This window comes from Odocoileus virginianus, chromosome 24, assembly GCF_023699985.2.
Source record: "Odocoileus virginianus isolate 20LAN1187 ecotype Illinois chromosome 24, Ovbor_1.2, whole genome shotgun sequence".
In the NCBI taxonomy this organism is placed as follows: Eukaryota; Metazoa; Chordata; class Mammalia; order Artiodactyla; family Cervidae; genus Odocoileus; species Odocoileus virginianus.
This window is the reverse complement of record NC_069697.1, coordinates 51,345,075-51,371,328: the sequence shown is the minus strand read 5'-3', so window position 1 is coordinate 51,371,328 and position 26,254 is coordinate 51,345,075. Positions and strand designations below refer to the sequence as shown.

At 49.1% G+C, this 26,254-nt stretch overlaps 3 protein-coding genes across 7 annotated transcripts in view; 1 reads left to right on the top strand and 2 right to left on the bottom strand.

Moving 5' to 3' along the window:
• Positions 1–22,324, top strand: part of MARS1 (methionyl-tRNA synthetase 1) — a 27,720-nt gene extending 5,396 nt beyond the window's left edge. Inside the window, exons 1-23 of one of the 5 annotated variants that reach the window (XM_070454709.1) lie at positions 2,077–2,257; positions 3,416–3,584; positions 4,714–4,804; positions 4,950–5,028; positions 5,105–5,239; positions 5,584–5,659; positions 5,901–6,073; positions 6,242–6,348; positions 10,109–10,225; positions 10,364–10,567; positions 11,282–11,483; positions 13,545–13,619; positions 18,022–18,192; positions 18,360–18,455; positions 18,812–18,929; positions 19,288–19,501; positions 20,174–20,305; positions 20,409–20,513; positions 20,605–20,791; positions 21,637–21,708; positions 21,817–21,840; positions 21,932–22,018; positions 22,105–22,324. In XM_070454709.1, the coding sequence (XP_070310810.1) occupies positions 2,171–2,257; positions 3,416–3,584; positions 4,714–4,804; positions 4,950–5,028; positions 5,105–5,239; positions 5,584–5,659; positions 5,901–6,073; positions 6,242–6,348; positions 10,109–10,225; positions 10,364–10,567; positions 11,282–11,483; positions 13,545–13,619; positions 18,022–18,192; positions 18,360–18,455; positions 18,812–18,929; positions 19,288–19,501; positions 20,174–20,305; positions 20,409–20,513; positions 20,605–20,791; positions 21,637–21,708; positions 21,817–21,840; positions 21,932–22,018; positions 22,105–22,251 (2,868 nt within the window). In that variant the 5' untranslated portion in view covers positions 2,077–2,170 and the 3' untranslated portion in view covers positions 22,252–22,324. Of the gene's footprint in view, positions 1–2,076; positions 2,258–3,415; positions 3,682–4,713; positions 4,805–4,949; positions 5,029–5,104; positions 5,240–5,583; positions 5,660–5,900; positions 6,074–6,241; positions 6,349–10,108; positions 10,226–10,363; positions 10,568–11,281; positions 11,484–13,544; positions 13,620–18,021; positions 18,193–18,359; positions 18,456–18,811; positions 18,930–19,287; positions 19,502–20,173; positions 20,306–20,408; positions 20,514–20,604; positions 20,792–21,636; positions 21,709–21,816; positions 21,841–21,931; positions 22,019–22,104 lie in introns of those variants that run through there. The other 4 variants (XM_070454712.1, XM_070454711.1, XM_020878431.2 and 1 more) reach the window with 4 other exon arrangements.
• Positions 22,262–23,075, bottom strand: DDIT3 (DNA damage inducible transcript 3). The gene is made up of 2 exons (XM_070454721.1): positions 22,938–23,075; positions 22,262–22,845 (listed from the first exon to the last, which is right to left on the bottom strand). The coding sequence occupies exons 1-2, from the start codon at positions 23,073–23,075 to the stop codon at positions 22,477–22,479; spliced, it is 507 nt and encodes a 168-aa protein (XP_070310822.1). The 3' UTR covers positions 22,262–22,476.
• LOC110127978 (DDIT3 upstream open reading frame protein) lies at positions 22,937–26,254 on the bottom strand. Its single transcript, XM_020878439.2, has 3 exons — positions 26,093–26,254; positions 23,821–23,868; positions 22,937–23,095 (listed from the first exon to the last, which is right to left on the bottom strand). The coding sequence occupies exons 1-2, from the start codon at positions 26,153–26,155 to the stop codon at positions 23,827–23,829; spliced, it is 105 nt and encodes a 34-aa protein (XP_020734098.2). The 5' UTR covers positions 26,156–26,254; the 3' UTR covers positions 22,937–23,095; positions 23,821–23,826.

Here is a 26,254-nt window from a genome sequence, read left to right as displayed (position 1 = left end):
TTAAACATATCAAAGTCTCTCCCATCTTTAGACAAACTTCCCTTCATTTACTGTACTCCCTAGTTGCTACCCTCTCTCTCTCTTCCTTTTCAGAGTCAAATTTCTTGAAACAGCTGCCTACACGTGGAGGTCTCCATTTCCTCTCCCTCATTCCCTCACCTTTGCAAGCTCACTCCTCACAGGGTGTGGCCTGCCTCTGCAGACCTTGTGTTGCTTGACATTTCAGCAACAGCCAGCACAGCTGACTTTTCTCTCCTACAAACATTGCTGGTGTCCCTCTTACCTTTTTTTTTTAGCAATTCCTTCTCTGTTGCATACGGAGAAGGCAATGGCACCCCACTCCAGTCCTCTTGCCTGGAAAATCCCATGGATGGAGGAGCCTGGTGGGTTGCAGTCCATGGGGTCGCAGAGAGTCGGACACGACTGAGCGACTTCTCTTTCTCTCTTCTCTGTTGCATAAGGAACAACTTTGCTTGTTTCTTAAACCCCAGAAGTCTAAGATCCTGTGCCCTTTGCCTTCTATATACCATTGGTGGTCTCAGTCTCTCCCCAGCTCAAATGACCTCCATATTGTCACTGGCACTGTATCTCCAGTCCAGATTTTTCTCTGGAGCTCCAGTCTAATCCATTGTCCACTGAAAAACTCCATTTGGGTTTTTCATAGGCACCACAAACATAGTATGTTCTGAATTGAACTTGTCAGCTTCCCCCACAAACTTGTTTCTCTCGCAGTACCACTATTAAGTTAATTAGTTAATCTTTTGGGGGGGCCACACCATGCGGCTTGTTGGATCTTCACCGACCAGGGACCGAACTGGGGCCATGGCAGTAAAGGCCCAGAATCCCAAAACCTAGGCTACCAGGGAACTCCCAAGTTAAGTTTAAATTTATAATATTCATTGAATGCTTACTATCATACATACCAGGGCAAGAACGGTATGCTAGGCATTATCAATTAAGATGCCCTCTCTTAGGGAATTCCCTGGTGGTCCAGTGGTTAGGACCCGACCCTTCCACTGCAGGAGTGAGGGCTTCCATCTCTGTTTGGGGAATTAAAATTCTGCATGCTGCCCTCTCGTTAATGATTAAAATACAGTGTGATAATCACAATGCCAGGGGAAGCACTACCATCTGCTGGAGCACACAGAGGGTGTACCCAATTGCCCATGTCAGAAATCTAGCAGCCAACCCTAATTGTCTTGTTTCTTCAGCACTCGTATTTAGCTGATTACTAAATCTTTGCAATCTACTTCCTTTAATCCCTATAACTACTGCCTTTTTAAACCCAGATAATATAATTTCTGAGCTAGTCTCCTTGCATATAGTTCTGCTCCTCTCCAGTCCATTCCTGGCACAGTGATGCTTCCAAAACATAAAAATGCCTTGCCACTCCCCTGACTTAACCATTCAAAGGTGTCCCATTTTCCTCAGAGTAAAGTCCAGATTTTACAGTATGGTTTACAGAGACTTTCTCCTGTTAGCCTAGCATTTTCACACTCCCCCCTACAAACTCCATATTCCAGCCACATGCTAATTCCTCACATTCCTAAAATGCATTGAGGTCTCCGGTCCTTTGCATAAGTTGTTCCTTCTGCCTGAAACACTTCCTCTCTCCACTTTCACCAATCTTTATCAGACTAATTCTTACTCATTAGTTAGATCTCAGTTGAAAGGTCCTTTACACAAGAAAGTCTTAACTTCTTAAGAGTCAAGTAGGGGCCCTAACTAGGAGATCCTACAGCAAGCTTTACATTCCCTCATGACTTAATGACCTTAATGACACTTTAAAGGTTATTTGACTTTTCTGACTTCCCAGAAAGTGTGTGAACTCTGCTAAGGTAGAAGCCTATTTTGTGAACAATTGTATCTTCAATGCTTTATATAGCTCAAAGTAACCTCTCTGTAGGGTAGAAAGGTCTCCGCATTTGAAAAATGAAAATACAGCAGCTACCTCACAGTCTGTAACTTAAAAAATAACAATTATTTTCTTAGAACCCACGATTTTTTTTTTTTTTTTAGAACCCACGATTTTATGGGGCAGAGACTTGGGCAGGGCTCAGCTGGGTGATTCTTCTGTCCCATGTAGTGTTGACTAGGATCACGTGGTGGTATTCAGCAATCAGATAGATGGTTTGGTCTGGAGAGCTTCACTCACATACCTGACACCTTGATGAGGATGGATGGAATGCTGGGATCAGCTGGCACTGTCAACCAGCATGTCAACATGACACCACTCCTGCATGGCAATCTCAGAGTGGTAAGACTTCTTACATGGTAGTTCAGTGCTATCAGTGTTCCAAGAGGCCTGGGCAGAAGCTGCAAGGCTTCTTATGGCTTAGCTTCAAAAGGCCCAGAACCACCACAGAGCTTTTTGTACTCCTATTAGGTATTAATTAATTTTAAAGGGATTCAAAGATGATTAAGAAGGTCTCTTTCTCAATTACTGATATGTGCTTCCTAGAATAGAATATACTTATTGCCCCTGATGGCTCAGTGGTAAAGAGTCCACGTGACAATGTAGGAGATGTGAATTCTAACCCTGGGTTGGAAAGATCTCCTGGAGAAGGAACTGGCAACCCATTCCAGTATTTTGACTGAGAAATCCCATGGACAGAGGAGCCTGGCAGCCTACAGTCTATGGGGTCACAAAAGAGTTGGACATTGCTTACCAACTAAACAATTGCCCAACTCTTAGCCTTCATAGTCCCCTCAACCTACTTTTCTATATGCATGCTCCCTTCCCTTTAATGAGATTGCCAGTATGCATATGCGCTTCAGACAGGTATTAAATCAATATTTAATAGTCACATTCTCTTTTGTTAATAAGACATCTACATTAATTTTTAATTGTCACTAACGTTAAGTTAGACTTCCCTGGTAGCTCAGACGGTAAAGCGTCTGCCTACAATGCGGGAGACCCGGGTTCGATCCCTGGGATGGGATAGATCCTCTGGAGAAGGAAATGGCAACCCACTCCAGTACTCTTGCCTGGAAAATCCCATGGACGGAGGAGCGTGGTAGGCTGCAGTCCATGCGGTCGCAAAGAGCTGGACACGACTGAGCGCCTTCACTGAACGTTAAGTTAGTGTCCCTAACCTAAGTAGCTCGGACAAGACTGAGGGACTAAGCGCACAGCACAATGTAAGTTTACCGTACTCTCAACTCTAGGGCTCTGATTCTTATGAACTCGAATCTACAGTCAGCCATTGCGAGTTGCCTCTGTCATGACAGCGCCACTTCAGCAAGAAGGTGGGGCCCTCGGTTTCCGTCAACGGCCTCTGGCTGCTTTAGAGGATTAAAGTGCGCTGGGCCCTACACGTTAAGGTCTCCTCCGGTTCTCCCATCAATAAAGTGTCGCTCTGGCACCGCGTCTACGGCCTCTCCATCTCTATGACACTCCTTTCCTGTTTTCTAGTGTTGCATGATGGGAGAAACAGATCAGCTTTCCGGGAGCCAGGCCAGGGGAACGGCTTCATTCGGGACTCCATTTCCCGGCGTGCCTCGCGGCGGTCGGTCCGCCCTCGCCAGAGGGAGACCGGTTCCGGTTGCATCAGCGTGGGGTCCGCGGCGAAATGAGGCTGTTCGTGAGTGAGGGCGCTCCGGGGAGTCTGCCTGTGCTGGCAGCGGCCGGGAGGGCCCAGGGCAGAGCGGAGCTGCTCATCAGCACTGTAGGCCCAGAAGGTAGTCGGGCTGGTGCTGATGGGCGGTGGATGAGACGGGCGGGACCGGAACACGCAGACGACGACCCCACAGTTTTCTTCGCCAGCACTCCAGGCCCCAACACCACGCACTGCCGCCAGCCTTCTCCCGCGTTATGCTTCAGCACCCCTTACCTTCCTCCTTCCCAGTGACATCTTCCATCTTCCCATCATTCGCCTCAGTGTGCCCTTCTCTCATCTCTGGTCTCCCCTCCGTCTCCCAGGACCTCGTCTCACTCCAGTGACCCTCTTTCCCCTCTCCAGCCTTCTCCCACACCTGCTCGGTACCCTCCCCACCCGTCCTTCATATGCTAACCCCCAGCTTTTCCTAGGAAAGCCTCCTTTTCTCTCCTGAGCGCACAGTCACACGCACTCCCTTCGCTTTACCTCTCTCATTCCCAGCCATCTGTCTGTGTGGCTCCCAAGCGGTTCTCTTGTCAGACCTCCCAGTTCTCTTAATTTTGTTCTCCCGAGGTAGCTAAGATCATTTTCAGATATGCTTGTGCTCAGGCTGTCAGGCGTGTCCAACTCTTTATGACCCTATGGATTATAGCCCGCCAGGCTCCTCGGTCCATGGGATTTTCTAGTCAAGGATACTGGGGTGGGGGCCATTTCCTTCTCCAGGGACTCTTCCTGACACGGGGATCGAACTCATGTCTCCTGCATCGGCTGTGGATTCTTTAGCACTGAGCCACCTGGGAAAACATCAGACACCCTAGTTATTTTCAGTTGTTGCAGTTCTTGGCTGCCGCACTACCCCAGGACCACCACGTCCTCTCTGCAACCCCCTTCTGTTTCTAGCTGGCAGTCTCAGCTGAACACCCGCTTGTCTCCTCAGCTCATTCTGGACCCACCCCCTTTCAGAGGTCCTATCCTGGACCCTCTCCTTGTGACTGCCCATCTCCCCTGCACCCCCTCTGCCCCTCCAGTCCCCCCGCGACCGTGAAGATGTCCTTTTAGGTTGACATAGTATTTCTTTTCTCTGTTTTTCACCCGTCTTCGTCCTCTGTGTCAGAGTGTGTGGTCCCATTCCTGACCCGGCCTAAGGTCCCTGTCTTGCAGCTGGATAGTGGCAACTACCTCTTCTCCACCAGTGCAATCTGTCGGTCAGTATTGGTCCTTGATGCAGGGAGGTGGCTGAATAAAATAGGGTTACTGTCCTCTGTGTGGTCTTATTTACAACCGGGGTGAGAAATGGACTCGACCAGCGAGCCCCTTTAATTCTCCCTCTGTTGCTGTCTCCCTGGATAGGTACTTCTTTCTGTTATCTGGCTGGGAGCAAGATGACCTCACCAACCAGTGGCTGGAATGGGAAGCCACAGAGCTGCAGGTAGGGCTGAGGTGTGGGGGGTGGTGGGGGGTTGTTGCTCTGCGTGGCGGTCCTGACCGTGTCTCCTGTGTTTCAGCCAGCCTTGTCCACTGCCCTGTACTGTTTAGTGGTCCAAGGGAAGAAGGGAGAAGATGTTCTTGGCCCAGTTCGGAGAGCCCTGATGCATATTGACCACAGCTTGAGTCGTCGGAGCTCTCCGTTCCTGGCTGGGGTGAGTTGGGCCTTGAGATCGGGGTTGGGAAAAGCTGTATGGTATAAGAATTAAGGAGGAAGACTGTATTCAAAGTTCAACCCCGCCCCCCCCAGCTGCCCCTTACTAGCAGTGTAACCTTTAAAACTCATAAACTCTTTAATGTTCATTGTTTCTTGTCTTTGAAGTGGGAGTAACATTAGTACCCTTCTCAGTGGGTTATTGTGAGAATTGAGATAATCTAAAATGCTTAACACAGTGCTTGATACTTAATAAGTGTTTAGGAAATGTACAGTATTATTATATCCATGGGAAGAAACGGAGTGTCTCACCTGTGTACTTTTTCTTTTTGTTTCTCAACAAAGGAGACAGAATCTCTAGCTGATATTGTTTTGTGGGGAGCGCTCTACCCGTTACTCCAAGACCCATCGTATCTCCCTGGTGAGAACTGTGCATATCACTTCCCCACCAGCCTGAGGAACTGGGTGTAGGGGCTACAGAGTGGGCGGTAGACTATTGAGGACCCATTTTGAGCTGTAACTTGACAGGGCAAGTATAGCAGAAAGATGGCTGAGGGACCCCGGGAGGCAGCTGGAGAAACTTCTCGAAGAAGGGGAGGCGGTGCCTTCCAGCCACCCATTCTGAGTCTTGTTGATTGTTTCCCTTCCCCCCACACCTGCAGAGGAGCTGGGGGCCCTACACAGCTGGTTCCAGACGCTGAGTTCTCAGGAGCCGTGTCAGCGAGCTGCAGAGACTGTGCTGAAGCGGCAGGGTGTCCTTGCCCTCCGACCCTACCTCCAGAAGCAGCCCCAGCCCAGCTCCCTTGAGGGCAGGGTTGTCAGCAATGAGCCTGAGGTTTGGACAAAGAAGAGGGGTACCCACACAGCCTCAGTGCCTGAGGTGGCGGGGGGTAGCTTGGGGAGAGAGTTTGAGCACAGCTGTTAACTCTGTCGGTTCTTGGAGAGAATTTCCTCACTCTGTGTGCCCTCCTTACCTGGTGAGGGATACTGTCCACTCTTATAGGAGGAGGAACTGGCTACTCTGTCTGAGGAGGAGATTGCCGTGGCTGTAGCTGCTTGGGAGAAGGGCCTGGAAAGCTTGCCCCCGCTTCGGCCGCAGCAGAATCCAGTGTGAGTAGGCACAGACTGAGTGGGGCTTGGTTTCTTATGTGGAAATTGTTGACAGAGCCAGTACCTGCCTGTCTAATCCCCATTACTGACCGTTCTGTAATTTTCTCTCCTCTTAACCTCTTGGCTAATATTTTGGACATACTGTCTATCAGTTCCCCCCCGCACCTGTGTTTTCAGCTAGTTTCTACCTACTGATTGTACCTTAGTCTGTTTTTCCTGTTCAGATCGTTGTTCTGAGCTCTAGACATCTGTCAGACGACCTCCTTGATTCCGCCACCTCCACTGGCATTGCAGACTCATCATGTCCGAAACCAAACCTCTTATCTGCCCTGCCAGCTTCTGTTGCTCCCTTAGTCACTCGTCTTAGTGAGTGACTCCCGCCTTCCACCTAAAGATCCAGGCCAGAAATCTTGGTGTCATCTATCTATACCAGTTTCTCATCTCTTCCTATATCATTTACCCATTACCAGGTCATTGTTTCTAATTCTTAAGGAGTCCTTGTGTCCATCCCTTTACCCTGTCCTCACTGCTGCTACCTGAAGTGGGGCCTTGCCATCTCTTACCTTCTCCTTCCCTGCCGTCCTGTGCTCCATATTGTCACCAGATGGCTGCTTAACTGCCCATATTATCATCTCCTCCTCCTTTTCAGAATTCTACAGATGGTTTCTTTGTGTACTTCACCTGGTATTTCATGGTCTGGCTCCCGCCTGCATGCTTAGCATCATTTTTATCACTCTTCCGATAGCTAAGATAATATTCACATACATACTGGCAATTTCCTGGCTGGGTCCAGTGGTTAAGACTGGTGTTTTGACTGGTGAGGGCCCGGGTTCGACCCATGGTCAGGGAGCTGTGTGGTGTGGCCAAAAAAAAAAAAAATCACACCTGTATGTAGATTTTTCCATCGAAATGAAGTATTTGTAGTTCTGAACGTGTTGTTCAATAAAGATTTAAGTGTCCACTCCTTGTCAGGCCCTTTGTGCTGGGAACTGGGAATACAGAGGGGAGCAAACAGACAAGACTGTTGTCAGGCCACTTTGAGTCTAGTGTTAGAGACAGGCATTTTAAAAACTGTAAGCAGTATGAAGGAAAAGAGCAAGATGCTGTGAGAAAATGTCACAGGAGTTTAACTCAGAAAAACGCAACATTTGAACTAAGACTTGTGGGAATTCCCTGGCAGTCCAGTGGTGAGGACTCCATGCTTTCACTGCTGAGGGCCTGGGTTCAGTCCCGGGTGGGGGAACTGAGATGCCACAATCTGCGCAGTACGGCCAAAACCAAAAAAAGGAGACCTAGGACTTGCAAGATGAGTAGGAGTTAGTCAGGCAAGGGTAAGTCTGGGGAAAGGCTGTCTCAGATAGAGGAAGCATCTTTATAAGGAGTTTCTAAAAGGCCAGTGGCTGGAGGCTGGTCAGTCAGGGGACAGCTGGGTCATAAGGAGTTTTGAGAGGAAGGCAGGCCGAGATCATATACTCACACCTTGGTGTGTTTGCTCATGCTATTTTTCCTGGAAGGCCTGTGTCTCCCCTACCTGCTTGACAGTTGTTCAAGAGACTGGGTCTGCCATTTCCTTCTCTGTACAGCTTGAGAGTCTTCAGTGCTTCATCTTCTGGCAGCTCCCATCGTCACACTTTACGGCCACTGTCTCTGCGTGTCTGTCTCCTCACTAACCTGTGGCTTATTGAAGGTTGGGGCTCTCTTTTCTTTTACGTGGCCTGTCTTCTAGCACAGGGCCAAGTATTTGGTAGATAGTGGTAAAATTTGAATGAGTTAATGAAAACTCATTCACTTTTGTTCATTCACTCATTTTGAATATTTCCGTGAGTACCTACTGAAGATTGATTTGGAGGTGGTAAAAATAGGAGGTAGACTTTCTCAGGTGTCTGTACAGGCTAACATTTAAATGCATACTTAGAGGAGGAGACAGTTGGTGTTAGGCACTGGAGCAAATGCTTTTGCTTCTGACTGAAGTGCACCCCAAGAGTCTCGAGTCAGGCAAATCCCCACCCATTCCTGAGAACCCAGGCCGATAGGCCTGCTCCGTGGAGTCTGGCTGGGCTGGCTTCACTGCGCGTGTGGCTCTTCTCCAGTTGTGGTTCGTGGGTTTCTCTTGTTGCTGAACGTGGGCTCTAGACACGGGCTTCAGTTGTTGTGGCTTCCAGGCTCTAGAGCGCAGCTTCAGTAGCTGTGGTGCATGGGCTTAGTCGCGCCTCGGCTTGAAGAATCTTCCTGGACCAAGGCTGGAGCCCACGTCCCCTGCATTGCAGGTGGATTCTAAACCCCTGGATCACCAGGGAAGTCCCTCTGTGGAGTCTTGGGCTGGAGATGCTCAGCTTCCTTTGACCTTTTTGAGCAGTTTGTACCTCTGATCTCACTGACCCCAGTCAGAAGTTCTGTGACAGAATGTACCCTCCTTGAGGGCAGCGCCCTGGGCATACTCACCTGTATGCCTCCCCTGTGGTAAGCACACACAGGATGAGAGAGACATTACAGGGTGACACAGAAGGAGCCCCGCGGCGTGTGTGGTGCAGGCTGCTCGGGGGCTCAGGGTGCAAGGATGACTGGGGGGAGGCCAATTGTCCGTCAAGGAGGGCTTTCCTGAGGGAGCTGATTTCTAAGCTGGATTTCAGAGAAGATTATGGTATCAGTCATGGGGAGAAGAGTCAATGAATGCAGGAGAGATTGGTGAGCACTTTCTGAAGGAAATAAGCTGTAAAATGTTCCAGAAAGTAGATGGACTGTCTAACCGGATATACAGCATGCAGCTGGGAAGAAGGGTGAGGTTAACAGGAGGAAATCATTGGAGTCTCTGTTAGTAAGAGATTCCGAGACTTGGTGAACCTGCAGGGTGCCTAGGCTTGAAGAACTTGGTAATTGATGGCAGTTGGCAATTGTAAGTTAAGAATGGTTTGAAATAACATTGTAAATCAATTATACGTCAAGAAAAAATACTAAAACTGAAAAAAAAAGAATGATTGGAAAGATGAACCCTAGTGAGGTGTCAGTGCTGGGGAGGGCAGTGGATATAGGATGTGTGCAGCCAAGCTGTCATGGGTGACAGAGCCTGGAGAAAGAAGAGCAGATTGAGTGGCTTCTGGCAGCAGATTGCGTGGCATGACTAGGAATGATCCTGGGAAAGTGGGGAGGAGAGTATGGCTATGAAGGCAGTGGCTGGTGCCTGCTGGTTTGAGACAGGCCGTGAGGAAGTAACCCACACGGGTTAGGGCGAGAGAGTCATGGGATATGAGAGGACTTGGGAACGCTTGTGTGTGGGTTCGTGAACTGTAAGCATTTCAGATCCTGACTAGAGGTAATGCTAACATAGCACTTGGAAAGAAGGAGAGAGGTCAGTGCTGGGAAGGTGTTCTTGGGTGGTGTTAGAGTCCAGGAGAAGTTAGTGAATGATGGTTGAAGAGAGCGTGGGGAGAGTTGTCAGTACTCGGGAGGCTGGAGCCTGAGAACCGGCTGATGGAAAAGGAGCACTTAGGATTATAAAGAGGGACAGAGTTCCGTGTGGGAACAAGGCTGCTTAGGAGCAGTACACGAGGCTTGCTTGCTGTGGGCAGGGCCCTGTGTTCGCAGCTGGAGGGATCTCATGGCTTCTGGGGAAGTGTAAGCTCCAACAGCTTCGTGTGTGGAAAGACTTCAGATGGACGTGACCCTGGGTGGCAGAATAGATGCATCTGGCTGCTCCGTGCACTTTGGGTCCCTCTTGACCCTCTCATCTCCCCCTGGACTGTTCTCCCTTCTTCCCTACCAGGTTGCCCGTGGCTGGGGAGAGAAACGTGCTCATCACCAGCGCCCTCCCATACGTTAACAACGTCCCCCACCTTGGGAACATCATCGGCTGCGTGCTTAGTGCGGACGTCTTCGCAAGGTGCAGCCAGCTTCTGGGGGATGGCCCCGAGGGAGCAATGAGCCCCAGGGAAATAGACCTCAAGTGGGGAGACTGGAAGGATCCTGGGCCCGTGGAGGGGGCCGAGATGGGGCCTCGTGATCGCTCCTTCCCTTCCAGGTACTCCCGGCTCCGTCAGTGGAACACTCTCTACCTGTGCGGGACAGACGAGTATGGCACAGCGACAGAGACCAAGGCCCTGGAGGAGGGACTCACCCCCCAGGAGATCTGTGACAAGTACCACATCATCCACGCCGACATCTACCGCTGGTTTAACATTTCGTTTGACTTTTTTGGTCGGACTACCACTCCACAGCAGACCAAGTAGGTGTCCTTTGATCAAGCAGAAATGGAAGTGGTGGGGGGCAGTGGGAATATGGAGGAGACAGAAAGACCCAAGGAACCTAAGTTGTTGCTCCCCCCACCCCCAAACATCTGGGTATTGTCCTGAAATGTGATGTGTCTCAGGCATTATTATGGGGATTCACTGTGTGCCGAAGCCTGACCAGGGCTGAGGGAGCCACCGAGGTGGGGAAGAGACAGGACTGAGGCTCACAGGAAGGATCTGCCTAGCTTCTCCCGCCTCCCTTCTCTTACAGTCTTAGGACAGCCCCGCCCACACCTGTGTGTCTATAGCAAACATTCATTCTCCTCTGCCTGATTGTCATGCCTATAAAAGCTACACTGGTAGGCTGCCAGACAGTGCTGTGCACTTTAGTAGCAGTTGGACCGATTTAATTTTTAGGACATATCAAAGAACTAACCAGTCCTGTCCTTTTGGAGATTTTTGTTAACAAAGAATACAAAACATAAATCTGTATTTGACCATAGTAAATTCTGGAGTGATGAAGAAAGAGACCACATGGGGAGTTGGAGAATTTATGTGAGGGGTTAGACTCATCAGTAAACTCCCTGCAGATGACTAGAGGGCCTCTGCCTGATGTCTTTGGCACTTGAACTGGGTGAGTTTGGGTCGTGGCAGGAAGGAAGGGCGCACTGCTTCCTCTGACTTCCCTGGTCCCTTGCGCATCTCTTCAGAATTACCCAGGACATTTTCCAGCGGCTGTTGGCCCGAGGTTTTGTGCTGCAAGACACTGTGGAGCAGCTGCGGTGTGAGCGCTGTGCCCGCTTCCTGGCTGACCGCTTTGTGGAGGGGGTGTGTCCCTTCTGCGGCTATGAGGAGGCCCGGGGTGATCAGTGTGACAAGTGTGGCAAGCTCATCAATGCCGTCGAGCTCAAGGTAAGAGGAGGGCCTCCCGGAGCCTGGGAGGAGACAGTGTCTAGTTTTAAGGGACTGTCACTTAGGATTTTTTTAATTGAAGTGTAATTGGTTTACAATGTTGTATTAATCTGCTGTACGGCAGATTCAGTTATATATGCATTCTTCTTTATATTCCTGTCCATTAGGTTTATCGCAGGACACTAACACGGTTCCCTGTGCCCTACAGGAGGACCTGTGTTGTCACAGGGTTTTTGACTCCGCATCCAAGGCCTTTCACCAGTGGCTCTCTCTGCTCCAGTCTTAGCAGCTGGTCACTCATGCTCAGCATTCACTATGTGCTTGGCATTGTGCTGGGAAAGAGACAAGTTGAAGTCATACTTTTCTACCTTTTCTCCTGCTTTACACCAGCTGTTCTGCACTTGTTTGGCTCTTCCTTTCTCCCATAAATACCACCTTTCTTCGACTCCATGTTTATTCCTTTGGTAATTGTTCATTTATTCAGCAGACTTCCTGAGTCTTCACAGCAGCGTTGTCGCAGTCCTGGGTACCGAGGTTGTAGCAGTGAACAGGTTTTTATCTGGTGCCAGCGAAGACCAGCACTAGAGGTAGAATGCAGTTGCTGTGAGCTGCTCCGGAAGACGTCATGGAGAGTGACTTGGGGGGGGGGGGGGGGGGCGAGTTGAGCTGGGTGATTAGGGAAGTCCTCTTAGAAGGGGGCATTTGAGCTGAGAGTTTAACTGAAGGATGAGAAGCAGCCAGGAGGCATAGGTGGGGTGAAGAGTATTCTAAGCAGAAGGACCAGGAAATGCAAAGGCCCAAGGCCGCAGAGCAATGAAAAGGGGAATTGAAAAGACCAGCGTGGTTCACGGTGGGTGAGGGTGGAGAGGTGGTGGTGGGTTGAGATGAGGTCAGAGACATGGGCAGTGACCAGATTTCCGGGCCCAGTCAGCCCTCTTGGACTGGAATGGCAGGCCGCTCTGTGGATAGTGGGCGGGAGGGAAGCAAGCGAGAAAGCAGGGAGCCCAGTCTGGAGGCCAGAGTGGCAGTAGCTCGGAAATGGAGTGATGGTAGCTTGGACTAGGTTAATAGCAGGGGGAGTGAGGAGGCAGGGAAGGATTTGAGATATGTTTTGGAGGCGAACTCTGTGAAACTGGACAGACTGGTATTCGAAGTGATAGGTAAAGTCAAGAGAGACTTGACGTTTTTGGCTTGAGTAGCTTGGGTGGCTGGTAGCACCGTCTACAAACACGGGCAAGACTGCGTGAGTTGCTTTCTGGTGGAGTATGGTGGCACTGTTTGGGTTTGTCGAGTTTGAGATGCCTCCTTAGACACCCAAGGAGAGACGTTAGGTAGGCAGTTGATGCAGGCTTGTGGAGTTCGGGGGAGAGGTTCTGAGAGAGTTGTGAATTCTCACCTTCAGACACCCAGATCAGACCCGCCTGCAGGCTCTCACTGACCTGCCCCACCCGCTGCTCCTCCTCTAGCTGCCGTGCCTCGTTGTTTGTAGTCTTGTTGTGAGTTCGGGGAGAGGCCCTGAGACAGTTGTGAATTCTCACCTTCGAACACCCAGATCAGACCCGCCTGCAGGCTCTCACTGACCTGCCCCACCCGCTGCTCCTCCTCTAGCTGCCGTGCCTCGTTGTTTGTAGTCATGTTGTGTCACGAAGAGAAGCCTTTCTCTCCGCCTTGCCCTGGGAAGGCCCGCGCCTGTTTCTGACGCAAGCCCGCCCTCCTTGCTTGAGCGGGACTCCCTCGGGAAGAGGAGCCGCGCGTCTTCTCTTGGGTCGCTCTTCTCACCCCTCACAGAGCTGCAGGTCTGTCTAGCCTGTGCTCAGAGAACGCTTCTTTCTGTTCTTGGGAATGAACGGACACAGACGTGAAACTGTAGCAGACCTTGTGCCCTGCAGACCGAGTCTCCGAGTTCGGAGCGGCGGGAGTCCGCAGTTCCTCCTTGGTGGGGGGTGAGGCTGAGGGGAGGCGTGGCGGCCGACAGGGGGCCTCCGCGCTCTGTGCCTCTGCCCTCGCCTGGCCGGCTCCTGGCCTGCCCTGGGGGACCTTCTCCTGCGTTTCCCTCCACAGAAGCCTCAGTGTAAAGTCTGCCGTTCGTGCCCCGTGGTGAGATCCTCTCGGCACCTGTTTCTGGACCTGCCTAAGGTGAGTGGGCCTTTCCCTCAAGCCAGTCTGCGCGGCCGCCCCTGCACCCTCTGCCTCAGCGACAGGCAGAGGCAGCGGTGTGCCAAATCACTCTCCGTGCGTTTACTTTCCATTTTAAAATCATGCACGCTCACTGTAAAACGATGTGACAGGAAAAGAGCGGAGTGAGAGGCCCAGGCCCGTCTGCCGAGAGGTGGTTTTTGCTGCTGATTTTCCTCTAGCACTTGCATGTGAACGTTTTATTTTTATTTCTGTGATTATTATTAATTGATTTATTTATTTTTGGCTGCACCGGGTCTCTGCAATCTGGCTTTCTCTGGTTGTGAATGGGAGATATTTTCTGGTTGTGGTGTGCTGAATGAAAGTATTTTTATGCCTTTTGTTTTTTCCTTAATGTAATTTAGATCATGGCATTCATATTATTCTGCAGTCTACTTTCTTTTACTTCAGTTTGTCTTGACCAATTTTTCACTTTAGTGGATCTGTCTTTTTTTCCTTTTATTTGTTTTTAAACTTTTGGCCATACCCTGTGGCATGTGGGACCTTAGTTCCCTGAGCAGGGATGAGACCTGCACCCCTTCCATTGGAAACTGGAGTCTTAACCACTGGACCTCCAGGGAGGTTTATTTGGCTGCGCTGGGTCATAGGTTTTAGTTGCACCCCACACAGGATCTTCTGTTTTAGTTGCAGCTTGTGGGATCTAGTTCCCTGACCAGGGCCACCTGTATCGGAAGCTCAGAGTGTTAGCCACTGGACCACGAGGGAAGTCCCTTTTTTTTCCTTTTAAGCTTTTATATGGAGATCATTTCAAACTTGCAGAAAGAGTTGTGGGAATAAGCAGTTCCTCGAACAAAGAGCCTTGTGTTCTTTACCCACAAGAACCTCGGGTACCTCTTACCCAGACTCCCTGGCGCTTCAGATTCTGCTCCGTTTGCCTCAGCATATTCTCTCTCCCGTACATGTGTGTATATGTACCTACAGATCTGCTGTACTCTCAAATGCTTCGTTGTGTATCTTCTAAGAAAAAAGACGTGTTCCTGCATAACCACAGTATGGTTAACAGCTTAAAGAAATTTAACATTAATATAGTTGTGTGATCTACCATCGATATTCCAGTTTTGTCAATTATTCCAATAATATGCTTTCTAGTATGTTTTTTCCTGTAGTGCCGAATCTGGCTCTGAATAATGTATTTAGTTTTTCTGTCCTTTAGTTTCCCTTAATCTGAAACAGTTCCTCAGCCTTTATCTTTTATGATATTAACAGTTTTTAAGAATATAGACCTTGATCCCCCTTTCAAAACACAATATTCTTCATTTTGTATTTGTTGACTGTTTTCCTCATGATTAGATTCAGATTACACATCCTCAGTTGGAATATTGCGTAGATGATACCGTATTCCTTCTGGAGGCTCGTGGTGGCCATTTCCCCCTTATCAGTGATGTAAATTTTGTTCAGTCAAGATGTTACTAGGCTTCTCCACTGTATAATTAATATTTTCCCCCTTGCAACGTAAAACAGTCTGTGGAAATGCACACTTAAGACCATGCAAGTATCTTGATCTTCATTGAAAGGGTCCCTCTGAATTTAGCATCCATTTATCTAATCATTCTTACCTGACCGGATTTTTATTAAGATTTTTCAACTCAAAAAAAAAGATTTGCCAATTCTACCACTCTCTGTACACTTACCTTTTCCTTCATTCATTCATTTATCTGTTTACCTATTTATTATCAGTGTTGACTCATGGATTCCAATTTTTTTCAATGGTTTATAACTGATTCTTGTCCTAAATAATTTTGATGTTCGAATTGTTCCTTATTTGGCCAACAGGAGCCTCAAGGTGGTTTCTCTGGGCATTTCTGAGATCTCCTATCATTTTTTTTTTCCTCTGCTATATTTTTTTAAGCACGTATTTTCTAGCATAGCAGGATATTCTAGATTCACCTAGTTCCATCCTGGGATCCAACCATTTCTCCACCAAGCCGTGTTTTTTTTTAAGTAGGGAACAGTATTAGAGGCCAGATTTTGTGCTCATTGCTCCTGGGGTGTCTTTGCTTCTTAGCCCTGTCAGCAGAAAGTTAGGCATTTATTTTAGGTTCCACTGACATTGCCATTCCAGTCCAGCCCCATGGCGTTCTTCTTCACTTTCCCTCATCCCATATTTTTTCTCTCTCGTCCTCTACACAGTAAGTACTCTGGCTTCCAGCAACATTTATTCATTTATTTGATCCTGCAGTACACCTAAAAATAATTTCAGAATTGCTTCACCCACACTGCTACCAGAAAACCTACTAAGGTGAGTTTGGGTTAGTTTGCAGTCCTGCTCCTTCCCGTCCAACTGAGGGTGTGTAATCAAATGTGCTCAACATTGTCTTGGCTTGGTTTTTCCCCTTTCAGTATGGTTATGTTACTGAAATAAGCCGATAATTTAGGCTCATTTGCTTCCATTTTTTTTTTCTCTCCTCATACTTGTTTTTTGAAAATGTAGAACATTAATATGCTTCTAAATCAAAACCCTGGGAAGCCTGCCTTGCTGCAGTCTGTGAGGTCACAAAGTCGGATATGACTTGGTGACTGAACAGCAAAATACTCAGAGACATGTCATTCCCTTTCCTGTCCATGCTCCCTGTTCTCCTGTCTCCTGTAGGTGATGGACTTTGTTTTCTGATTTAGCCTTAGTGTGTTTATTTTTGTGAAGATAAGCTTTATATATATATATATAGGAGAAGGAAATGGCAACCCACTCCAGTGTTCTTGCCTGGAGAATCCCAGGGATGGGGGAGCCTGGTGGGCTACCGTCTATGGGGTCGCACAGAATCGACACGACTGAAGTGACTTAGCAGCAGCAGCGTGTATATATATATAAAACATATATATATAAAGATGAGCAGATAAATGTATGTATACATATGTATCTGTTATTTCCTTCTTATACAAAATATAGCATACTGTACATACTGTTTTGCATTTTTGTATTTTTCACCCAACAGTATGTTCTAGAAATCATTCCATATCAGGACTACTCCATACATGTCAGTTCATAAAGATCATTCTCACTCAAGCTTGTTTAGTTTTTGTTTTGGCAGCATGCGGGGACCTTAGTCCCCTGACCAGGGGTGAGACCTGTGTCCCTGTGGTGGAAGAGTGGAACCCTAATCACTTGGTCACCATGGGGTTCTCTGTTTTTGCCTTTAAATTGTATTTGTTTGTTTCATATCTTGGCTGTGGTGGGTCTCCGTCGCCGTGTGAGGGCGTTGTCTGATCTCAGCAAGTAGGGGCCACTGTTTCTGTGGTGCTTGTCTTGCCGCGGAGTGCAGGCTCTAAGCATGCTGCGCAGGCTTAGCTGCTCCACGGCACGTGGCATCTTCCCCGGGCCGGGGATGGAACCTGTATCCCTTGCATTGCAAGATGTATCCTTAACCATTGGACCACCAAGGAAGCCCTGTTATTTTAAACAGTTGCATGGTTCTGCATTCTGTGTGGGTACCATAGTTTATTTAACCAATTTCTTGTGTTCATCATTTAGGTAGTTTCCAGTATTTTGCAGTTAAAAATACTGTCGCAGTGAATAGCCTTGTGCATATGTATTTTTGTGTTGTGGGGAGTGTGTCTTCAGGATAACTTCCTTAAGGCATCACTGGCTGTGTCCAGAGGAAATGTGTTTGTGGTTTATGGCCTGACTGTTCTCAGTAGGTGTCTTCAGTTTTACTTCCCTCCCAGCATGGTGTGCACCTCTTTGCCACAGCCTCACCAGGACAGTGTGTGGTTAGGCTTCCAGTACTGTGGTGTTTCTGTGGATGAATCATGTGAACCATCCCTTATGAAAGGTTTATCTTTGTTTTTCTGCTTACAAAAGCGATAAACACTTGTTTTTAAAATTTCAAAATGAAATAGATGGTGTAAAGGTGGATGTTCCCCCTAATCTCATGTGAGAATAAAGTACTAAGATACATTTTTGGGGGTTATGTTAATCTGTGTATTACTATTGCTTATTTTTATAATGATAGGATTATATCCTATATTAATACTATTTCGAAGTTTGCTTTAGTTAATGTATTTCTGAGATCTTTACATACCAAGACATACAGGTCTTCCTCGCTCTTTTTAAAAGCCTTAATAAGTATTTCACTGGTTGATATACCATAGTTCTTTAAATTCTACTGAACCAAATGAATTAGTTTTAATTTTTGGTGTGATGAGCGGTGCGGTTCTCTTACAAATACATCTATACACACTTATGTGAACATTTTTTTTAAAAAAAAATCCCAAGAGGTAGAATTGCTATGTCAAAGTCATGAACCCTTGGTTTTAATTATATATCAGTAAACCACTCCAGAAAGCGTGTATATGTTTATGCTTGTTCTGACCACACACGCAGCTCTCTGTGCTTCTCTACCAGCTGGGCGCGCGGGTGGAGGAGTGGCTAGAGAGGACGTTGCCTGGCAGTGACTGGACGCCCAACGCCCGGTTCATCACTCGCTCTTGGCTCCGAGATGGCCTCAAGCCCCGCTGCATAACCCGAGACCTCAAGTGGGGAACCCCTGTGCCCTTAGAAGGCTTTGAGGACAAGGTAAAAACACTGTGCTTTATTCAGAGCTCACATGATTCCGCTTTGGGGGTGAAGCCCTGGGCAAGCAGAACAGACCGCTGATGGTGCCTTGTTTCCATCTGAGACTCGGTGGCAGGGTTTCCCACTGTGCTTGCATCCACCGTGTCTCCTGCCTCCTGGCCCTCCAGGTGTTCTATGTCTGGTTTGACGCCACCATTGGCTACCTGTCCATCACAGCCAACTACACAGACCAGTGGGAGAAGTGGTGGAAGAACCCAGAACAAGTGAGTAGTTCTTGGTTAGCCTGTCCATGGGGTTTCCCAGGTGGCACAGTGGTGAATTCTCCTGCCAATGAAGATGTAGGAGATGCGGGTTTGATCCCTAGGCTGGGAAGATCCCCTGGAGGAGAAATAGCAACCCATTCCAGTACTCTTGCCTGGAAAACGCCACGGACAGGGGAGCCTGGCGGGCTGTCGTCCCTGGGGTCACAGAGAGTTGGACACCACCGAGCATGCACACCCGCACCCACTGCCCGTCGGAAGGGTGACTGTGTGGCAGGGTGGTTAGGGTTGGGTACCTGGTCTTTCTTAAGCCTTTGAAGAGGCTCTCAGGAGCTCTGTCTCCCAACTACATTTGATAGGTGAACCTGTATCAGTTCATGGCCAAGGACAATGTTCCCTTCCATGGCATAGTCTTTCCTTCTTCAGCCCTCGGAGCCGAGGACAACTACACCTTGGTCAGCCACCTCATTGCTACAGGTACCCTGGGAGGCCGAAGACGGGGTGTTCGGGGGTGAGGGCCGAGGCAGCACTTGGAAGACGACATTCCTGGAGCGGTGCAAGATCTTGAGTTAGGGGTTGAGGTGAAATAGGAAACGGTTAGAACATGGATGCTCAACCCAGAAAAAGCAAGCAAGGACCTGAAGAGAGCAGCAGTTCAGAGCTGAGTTTTGTAGTGGGTGGAAGTAAACGGGAAAGATCAGATTGGGGAGGAAGGATCCCCAAGTTCTGTGCAGGTCAGCTACTCTAGAGCTGAGGTTGAGGACAGAAGAGTCAGTGGGTCAGGGAGGAAGGGTGTGATCTGAACAGATGGTTGGCATTCTCCTTCTCTGTCCAGAATATCTGAATTACGAGGATGGGAAGTTCTCTAAGAGCCGGGGTGTGGGAGTGTTTGGGGACATGGCCCAGGACACAGGGATCCCTGCTGACATCTGGCGCTTCTATCTGCTGTACATTCGGCCTGAGGGGCAGGACAGTGCCTTCTCCTGGACAGACATGTTGTTCAAGAATAATTCCGAGCTGCTTAACAACCTGGGCAACTTCATCAACAGGTGGGATCTGGTGAGGGGTGAGAGGCAGCAGACAGCTGGAGCGGGCGGGGCGGAGGCTTGTAAGGGGGGGGAGTTGGTTGTAGAAATGTGATTTAGCAGAGTTCGTCACAAAGTGAATTTTTGCTAATTATTTTATTGTTATTGGAAGTATGTCCTTTCCTAGTGCAAGTTCACTTGCAGGCCACTGAAAAGTTTGACTGAAAAGGGAGGTTTTTTTAGCACAGGGGTAGGAGACTGGAGTTTTATTACTTCCGTCTCACTTTCCATTATTGCTCCCTATTTCAGCTATTCTGCAATCTAAAGAAGTGACCTCTGCGGCTACCCACCCTTTCAGATTTGGTCATTAACCACAATGATCAGGTGGTCTCTGCTAGAGAATATCAATTAATGTATATTTCAGCTTGATCATTTCAAGTTACTGACTTCTGAAAAACAAATGGTTACTGAAAACCTTATATGAGGGATACCTGTATGTAAAGTATGGCTGTCACGTGCAGACATTTTCTCAGGGGAAGGAGAAAATAAGGAATTAAGTTTTGCTTTCCAGCTTGAGGGAGCCAGGTGGTTTCAGTTCTGAGAACATGTAAAATTATCGAAACCGTGTCCAATTTTCTCTAAGGAGACTGGGCAGTAACTCTTTTCTCTCCCCTCGCCTTCCCTACTCCCATCCAGAGCTGGGATGTTTGTGTCCAAGTTTTTTGGGGGTTTTGTGCCCGAGATGGTGCTCACCTCTGATGATCAGCGCCTGCTGACCCATGTCACCCTGGAGCTCCAGCACTACCACCAGCTGCTGGAGAAGGTTCGGTAAGTATCTGCACCTCTGTCTCAACTGCGTGATCTGCTGGCACGTTGACAAGCCCATACTGGTACCCCCAGGACCTTACACCTTGGCCTGCATCCTTCCCAGGATCCGGGATGCCTTACGTAGCATCCTCACCATCTCTCGCCATGGCAACCAGTACATTCAGGTGAACGAGCCTTGGAAGCGAATTAGAGGCGGCGAAGCTGACAGGTGGGTGAGAAGGTGGGGCAGGCTGCAGAGATAAAGTGACTGGTTGGATGTGTTCCCTTGGAGGTCTGGACTAGTATTTTTCCTTCCCCAGGCAGCGGGCAGGGACAGTGACAGGCTTGGCTGTGAACATAGCTGCCTTGCTCTCCGTCATGCTCCAGCCTTACATGCCTACAGTTAGCGCCACTATCCAAGCCCAGCTGCAGCTCCCACGTCCAGCCTGCAGTATCCTGCCCACAAGCTTTCTCTGCACCTTACCAGCAGGACACCAGATTGGCACGGTAGGTCTGAGAGTTGGAAGAGCCAACCTCTCTCAGAATTTCTTTTTAAAAAATTATTCATTTATTGGCTACATTGAATCTGTCGCCACACATGGGCTTTCTCTGGCTGAGGCACGCGGAGCTGCACCTCTCTAGCTGTGGTGCACAGGCTTCTCGTCGTGGTGGTTTATCTTGTTGGCTCTAGGCACATGGCCTCAGTAGTTGTTGTGTATGGGCTTCGCTGTCCCAGGGCATGTGGGATCTTCCCAGGCCAGGGATTGAACCTGCATCCCCTGTGTTGGAAGCATGGAGTTGTAACCCCTAGACCACTAGGGAAGTCCCTCAATATTTCTACCTTGCCATGCAGCCTTTGGAGGAGGGCCCAGGAAAGAACTTACTTTGGGTGTGACACTCGTGAAGCTGTTCTCACCACCCATTCCACCCTCACCTCCACTCTGCACTTCAGGCGTGTTTCTGATAGAAAGCCCTTGGTATTGGTTTACAAGCCCAGTATTTTCTTTAGCCCCTATGTCCTCCCCGTCCTTTGTGCCAGAACCCAGGGGGCAGGGAAAATACAGGGTAGCCACTTTCTCAAGACAAGGTGATAAAATACGTATGTACTCCTGTAAGCTTTTGCATCAACTTAGCATCATTAAATAGCCTAAGTAATCTCTGATCCTAATGAATGCCAGTGCTTTTTCTGGATTCTTTATTGAAATCAGCATGTATTTTGCTCAGCAGTACACTCAACCTTTCTTTTGGAATGTTGAGTTCCTAAATGTCAGAAGCTGGGGTGGAGACGCCCTCTTTATAGTCGAGTAAGAATTATACCCCATCAGTGGATGATTCTGTAATTTTTTTCACAGGTCAGTCCCTTGTTCCAAAAATTGGAAAATGACCAGATTGAAAGTCTGAAGCAGCGCTTCAGTGGGGGCCAGGTGAGAAAGCTAAAGGCTGCTTCACCCCCCTACAGTCCCCCACCAGCTCTCACTCATTCCTCTCCTGGCCCTGCTGCTTCCTCACTTACTTTTTCTTTCCCGTCTTAGCTAGAAGAGTCCTTGGCATTAAAGGTAATCACTTGCTCCTGCGATCTTACATCAAACCTGAAGTCAGGGGATGTTTATGGTAGCAGGTGCTAACGGTCGTGTCGTTGTTTTCAAGGCGAAAGCATCCCCCAGGACAGCAGCGGGACCGACAGCAGCGGGACCGCAGCAGGTCCAAGCACTGACGGAGGAGGTGGCCAAGCAGGTGCGGGGCTGAAGCGCCATGGGCAGCTGGAAGAGCTGGATCCTAAACAGGCCCCTCTGGTCTCACTGGCTCCCCCCCCCCCCCAGGGCGACACTGTCCGGGAATTGAAGGCCCAGAAGGCGGACGAGAGCCGAATTGCTGCAGAGGTGGCCAGACTCTTGGACCTGAAGAAACAGCTGGCTCTGGCTGAGGGGAAGCCCCTGGGAGCCCCTAAAGGCAAGAAGAGGAAGTGAAAGTGAGAGCTTATCATACAAAGTCACTTTAATGGATGTGGGCAACAATAAATACATGTACAATCTCCATATACACACGGAGGCCCTTTGCTGTCGTCCACCCGAAGCTTCTCCCCTCCTGAGTTGACGGTGGTGGGGTGTGTCGTTGGCACTGGTGACGTGGTCAGTAGCTGCTTCCAGGAAGGGTCAGAAGTGGCCTGAAATGAAAGTGCTGGTCCCAGCTATTCATGCTTGGTGCAGATTAACCATCCGGTCAATCAGAGCTCGGCGAGTTGCCTCCACTTCCCTGGTCAGGCGCTCAATTTCCTGTTTGAGCCGTTCATTCTCTTCAGCTAGCTGTGCCACTTTCCTTTCATTTTCTTGTTCTTTCTCCTTCATGCGTTGCTTGCCAGCCCGGGCCGGGGACTGGCCACTCTGTTTCCGTTTTCTGGGTCTTCCTTGGTCTTCCTCTTCTTCCTCCTGAGCCAGGGAACTCCGACTGGACTCTGGAGAGCAGGGGCTCTGGGAGCTGCGTGTGACCCCTGGTGGTCCTGGCTCCTCAGTAAGCCAGGCCAGAGAGGCAGGGTCAAGAGTGGTGAAGGTTTTTGATTCTTCCTTCAAGAAGATAAGGCAGGGCAGGTATGAGTTAGTTGAGAAGGGAAGGGCAGTACCTCCTCTTCCCCCGGTATCCGGCCTAGCATTCTTACCTCCTTGTTGCCAGGGGGTGAGACGTAGGCACCCCGGTTTTCATCCGAGGACAGCACCTCCTGCAGGTCCTCATACCAGGCTTCCAGCTCCCAGCTGGACAGGGCCCCGAAGGAGAAAGGCAGTGACTCAGCTGCCATCTCTGTGGCTGGGTCAGGCTCTGGAAAAGGACATACTCAGGATAGTGGGGCTGAGGCAGGAAGGTCCACCAGCCAGTCTACAAGGTTAGCACACTGCCCTGGCTGCCTGTCTTGGGAGATAAAAGTTTATTGGGAAGCAGCCACAGCTGTTTATTCACATGTTCTACAGCTGCTTTCATGCTACAATAGCAGAGATGAACAGCTGTGACAGAGACTGTTCTGTGAGGCCCTCGACATCTTAAACATTTACTGTCTGGCCCTTTAAAATGTCTCAACCCCTGATCTAGAATGAGAGTCCCTTTTCGCTTTTGCCCAGCACTTGAAGAAACAAGTATCTGGACATGCATTCTTGTGGGTTCCTAGTAAAAGTCTTCAGCTTCCCTTGGGGAACTCCACTGGTTGTTTCCAGGGGCAGCTACCAGACACCTGTACTCCTTTCTCCTCCTGTGGGGGGAGCTCGGGCAAACAGTTGTTGGGTTCACCTACCCTTGGGTGGGGAATGAGGTGCGCTGAGACCTCCCCTGACTGCTGACTGTGCACTCAGAGCCAGCTTTCAATTAGGACATGCTCTAAGAATAGGGATTTGGTCACCTCTTTAAGGGCAGGCCAGGAGGATGGATGTGGCCTAATAGCAAAAACCTGCTCAGATTCGAACCCTCCTCTCCTGTCTTCTCTAGGTGCTTTCATAATTTCATAAGCAGCAACTCTTAGGAGCTGGTTTGGGGAAACGGTCAGTTAAACTTACCTGCTTTCAGGTGTGGTGATGTATGAAGATACACTTCCTTCTGGAACACTGTGGGGATCAAAGATAAATATTAGTCATTTTTGGAAGGGTGGAGAAAGGTTCTTTTTACCTCCAGCTTCCTACTGGTCCGTCCTTCCTTCCTATTGATAGTTATCAGTCTCTGTAGCCATTTCCAAGGACAGAGAAGAGCCTGACTTCCTTTATTTTTAGTTGCTGACATTTGTAGTCCTGATTACATAATAGCAAAATCCTGGCCAACACAGCTTTTTCTAAATTCAAGGCAGTCTTCAAATCTGCCAGGGTAAGGACTGGACTACAGGGACGGGAACAATTTAAGTAGCCTTTTCCTAATTCTATTCCCACACTGACCACCTTCAAATGTGTATTTTCAGTCTAGACCTCTCCTGGGACCTCCTCCTGGATATCTAATATGCATCTCAGACTTACTATGTCCCAAGACAAACTCTGGCTAATCTTCCCCCACCAAGGTCTTTCCCATCTCAGGATACAGCAACTCTCGTCACTTGAGCCAAAAACCTTGGTATCATCCTTGATTCCTCTCCTTTCATACCCCACAATCCAGTCCAAACCAACAGCAAAACTTAAACTCATTCTTCAAAACCCCAGAATCTAAACACTTCTCACCAATTCCATTTTTTCTAATCTAGATTAAAGTTACTCTCCTCTCTCCTAGGTGACTGCAGAAGGTCTGTTTCTGCTCCTGCAACCAACCCTCCTGGAGTCTATTCACAACAGCAGCCAAAGTGAACCTTTTAAAACTAAAGGCAGGGTGTGTCATTCCTGTTTAAAACCTAATCTCACACATATTAAAGGCTAAAGTCCTTTAAATGGCTTAAAAGGCCCTCCACAGTCTGCTCCTTCCTTGCCTTGTTTTTCCCATTGACCTCCCCAGCTCTTGCTCACTCTAGTCCAGCCAACTGGCCTCTTGATCCCTAAAGATACTATACATGCTCCCACCTTAGGACTTCTGCTCCTGCTACTCCTTCTGGTAAGCTCTCTCCTCCCACATAAGTCTTTCATTTAAATATCACCTCAGTGAAGGAATCCGTAACCTCCCAGTTTGTAAACTGTAACCTCCACTCATCATTCTCTACCCTTCCATCTTTAATGTTTTCTGTGGCACTTTACATATTTGCTTACTGTATGCCTCTTCCCACTGCAATGTAAGCTCTGAGACAGCAGACATTTTTTTCTCTTGTTTGTGGATAAATGCTGGGCACCAAGCTGCATGGCACACAGTAGGTCTGGTTAAGTATTAGCGATGAATGGATAAATTCTCCCCAATCTCACAGGGGTGGGAGGATGGAGCTCAGAGCAGCAGCTGCCTGCCCCTGGGGACTGCAGATGCAATATCGTCCTGAGTCTTTCTCTGCAGGGCTGTCCTCCCTGGGGAACCCTTCTTGCCTTCCCGTGTGTGGGACAAGGCTTTCATCAGCAGTGGAGCCCCAGGCCAGAGGGCTGCAGAACCAAACAGGGGGCTAGCCTGATGCAATGGTTACACATTGATTAGTTGGGAGATAGGACAAGGGGAAAGAGGCATGTACAAATCCTAGGGGAAGGGCAACCCACTTGGGAGACCCCAAGTGGCTTCCCACACTTAAAAGATCCAAGATGCTCTCCTGAGTAGGAGTCTTGAGGCCTTTGGGGAAAGGAAAACATCTCCGTTCCCTGTCCATCGACACCCCTCTTCCCGAAGACTTGTGCTGGCCTAAGATTTTCTGTTCTCTGCAAGGGTGCGGAAAGAACGTCCTGCGGAGGTCCAGAAGCCCCAGCTACTGACGTGGCTATGCTGGCCCTGAGACGCTGAGGCCGAGACAGGATTGAGGGTAGGGCAGGGGGAGGGCCGCCGGTGGCAAAGCTGCTGCAGCGGTCCGAACCACTGGGTCACCAGGCTTTTCGGGGGTGTGTCTTGTTGCCCCGCCTCCCACCGGACAGGCCTAACAAGGAGGCTTAGGGTCAGCAACGGGAGATTAAATCTTCCTAGCTGGGGCCCGGTCGCCTAACAGCACAGATCCGGGCCTGTGCTCCGGGCATGGGTAGGACGGTGCGGTCGTGTGAAGGACGGGGTGTCTGTCTCGTAAGCACTACTTTCGAATAAAGGATTCTCCTCATCCCTCCCCGGGACAGTCACTTCTCTTCTTTGCGGAGGGGGTGGGGCTACACCCATAAGAGCGGATGCCCTAACTTTAAGGGGACAACTCGTGTTCGCGAGGATGGGAGGGTAAAAGGTAGATGGAGAATCAGTACTCGCCTCTCTCCTCAGGTTCCGGCTTTGATTTTGGCTCTGTCGCTGCCACCCGCTCATCTTCAACATGATACACTCTATGCCTTAGACTCAAGCCTCTGACCTCGATCCTCGGAGCTGAGATCTTTTAACAGGGCCTTGCCCTCCTCTCTGGGCGGGTCCAGAGGC

Excerpts from the sequence above, each read along its gene's own strand:
- DDIT3 (XM_070454721.1), bottom strand. The coding sequence starts at position 23,075 with ATGGCAGCTGAGTCACTGCCTTTCTCCTTCGGGGCCCTGTCCAGCTGG. Across the intron at positions 22,846-22,937 it reads CACCCCCTGGCAACAAGGAG|GAAGAATCAAAAACCTTCAC; the intron begins GTAAGAATGCTA and ends ATCTTCTTGAAG.
- LOC110127978 (XM_020878439.2), bottom strand. The coding sequence starts at position 26,155 with ATGTTGAAGATGAGCGGGTGGCAGCGACAGAGCCAAAATCAAAGCCGG. Across the intron at positions 23,869-26,092 it reads GCCGGAACCTGAGGAGAGAG|TGTTCCAGAAGGAAGTGTAT; the intron begins GCGAGTACTGAT and ends TGATCCCCACAG.